Source organism: Budorcas taxicolor, chromosome 7 (assembly GCF_023091745.1).
Source record: "Budorcas taxicolor isolate Tak-1 chromosome 7, Takin1.1, whole genome shotgun sequence".
Taxonomy (NCBI): Eukaryota; Metazoa; Chordata; class Mammalia; order Artiodactyla; family Bovidae; genus Budorcas; species Budorcas taxicolor.
In genome coordinates, this window is record NC_068916.1 from 11,221,963 (window position 1) to 11,224,074 (window position 2,112).

Genomic DNA, 2,112 nt, shown 5'->3' on the forward strand with positions numbered 1-2,112 from the left:
TAAAGAATCTGCCTGAAATGCAGGAATCGCAGGAATCACAGGTTCGATCCATGAATTGGGAAGATCCCCTGGAGAAGGGCATGGAACCCACTCGAGTATCCTTGCCTGGAGAATTCCATGGACAGGGGAGCCTGGCAGGCTATAGTCCATAGTGTTACAAAGAGTCAGACACAACTGAAGAAACTTAGCACCCACACCCGCACATATTTGTATTAGTCATGCTATTTATTTCTTTCCTAGAAGTTACTTCCATCATATGCAACCAGGCAATGATACATGGATTTCAGGATTTCTTCTTCTGAGATTTTCAGAGGAACCAGAAGTGCAGCCTCTCATATTTGGGCTTTTCTTATCCATGTACCTGATCACTGTGTTTGGAAACCTGCTCATTATCTTAGCTGTCAGTTCAGACCCCCACCTCCACACCCCCATGTACTTCTTCCTCTCCAACCTGTCCTTTGTAGACATCTGTTTCACCTCTACCACCATCCCAAAGATGCTGTGGAACATCCAGGCACAGAATAAAGGCATAACCTATGAAGGCTGCATCACACAGATTTATTTTTTCACACTCTCTGCAGTGTTGGACATTTTCCTCCTGACCGTGATGGCCTATGACCGCTTTGTGGCCATCTGTCACCCCCTGCACTACACAATCATCATGAACCCCCGGCTCTGTGCACTGCTGGTTCTAATGTCCTGGATCATATGTCTCCTGAATTCCTTGTTACAAAGCTTAATGGTATTGCGACTATCCTTCTGCACAAACCTGAAAATCCCCCACTTTTTTTGTGAACTCAATCAGATGATCCAACTTGCCTGTTCTGACACCTTTCTTAATAACATGGTGATGTATTTTGCAGCTGTCCTGATGGGTGGCGGTCCTTTCACTGGTGTCCTTTACTCTTACTCTAAGATAGTTTCTTGCATATGTGGAATCTCATCACCTCAGGGGAAGTATAAAGCATTCTCTACCTGTGCCTCTCACCTCTCAGTTGTCTCCTTATTTTATTGTACAATGCTAGGGGTGTACCTTAGCTCTGCTAGTACCCACAGCTCACAATCAAGTGCAACTGCCTCAGTGATGTACACTGTGGTCACACCCATGCTGAACCCCTTCATTTACAGTCTGAGAAATAAAGATATAAAGAGGGCTCTGAAAGCATTCTTTGTAAAGCAGACTACAAATGATCCATTGTCAGAATACTGAGGAAATGTACATGATAGCAGAAGACAAAGCCCCAGAGTCAGAAATTTTGATTATTTAATCAGATTGTTAAAGTAATATTTTTCTCTATTTCCTAATTTTTGTATTTCTTTGACCTCAACTTTATTATAAAGTTTAAATAACTGACTTTATCAACCTTTCTGCTCTCTCTGATATCCAACAGCTTTGCTCATTGTTGTTTTCATGTTTTCCCAAATGTATTTCCAACCATGGCTCAGAAATATTAGGAAATCCCCATTTACCTAATGAAACAACATTTTAGAATATTTCAAATTATATACATCATATTAAATACTTTTTCTTCTGTTTTACTACTGGAATTGTCATGCATTATAGTACTCTGATGGAAAAAGATACAACTGATGATGAAAGCAATTTATATAACTTAATAATAGAGGAAAATCTGAGACCACTCTTTACCTTTTTATCTAACATTTCTTTCTGTAGCTCTACCTTAACTGCTCCTACTTACAATGTAGATTTTAACAGAGTAATGTGTTAAAGCTGGTCACTCTGTATTATTGTTCTCATTAGAATTCTGATACTCTTTTCTTATTTTTTTTCTTTTTCTTAATTCAGTGTCCAAAATGCTAACTTTAGTCCCTGGTAAAGTTATTATCAAGTACATTTCTTCAAGAGGAGTCTTTATTACAAGATAAACTTTAATAAATATATTGACCTAATATGACCTTAGATTCATAGATGACCTTAAAAAAGATGAAGATTTTTAAATCATATACTGAGCTATTTTGCAAAATATTTCTCTTTCATATTGTACATTTATTAATTGGAATATGGATATTTTTGGTGTTGGTTGGTTGTTAGTTGTGTCCAACTCTTTTGTGACCCCATGGACTGTAGCCTGCCAGGCTCCTCTATCCATG

At 38.3% G+C, this 2,112-nt stretch overlaps 1 protein-coding gene across 1 annotated transcript; it reads left to right on the forward strand.

The window, feature by feature from the left end:
* Positions 1-223: 223 nt before the first annotated feature.
* Positions 224-1,210, forward strand: LOC128050467 (olfactory receptor 7A17-like). The gene has a single exon (XM_052642717.1). The coding sequence runs from the start codon at positions 257-259 to the stop codon at positions 1,208-1,210; it is 954 nt and encodes a 317-aa protein (XP_052498677.1). The 5' UTR covers positions 224-256.
* The last annotated feature ends 902 nt before the right edge of the window (positions 1,211-2,112 follow it).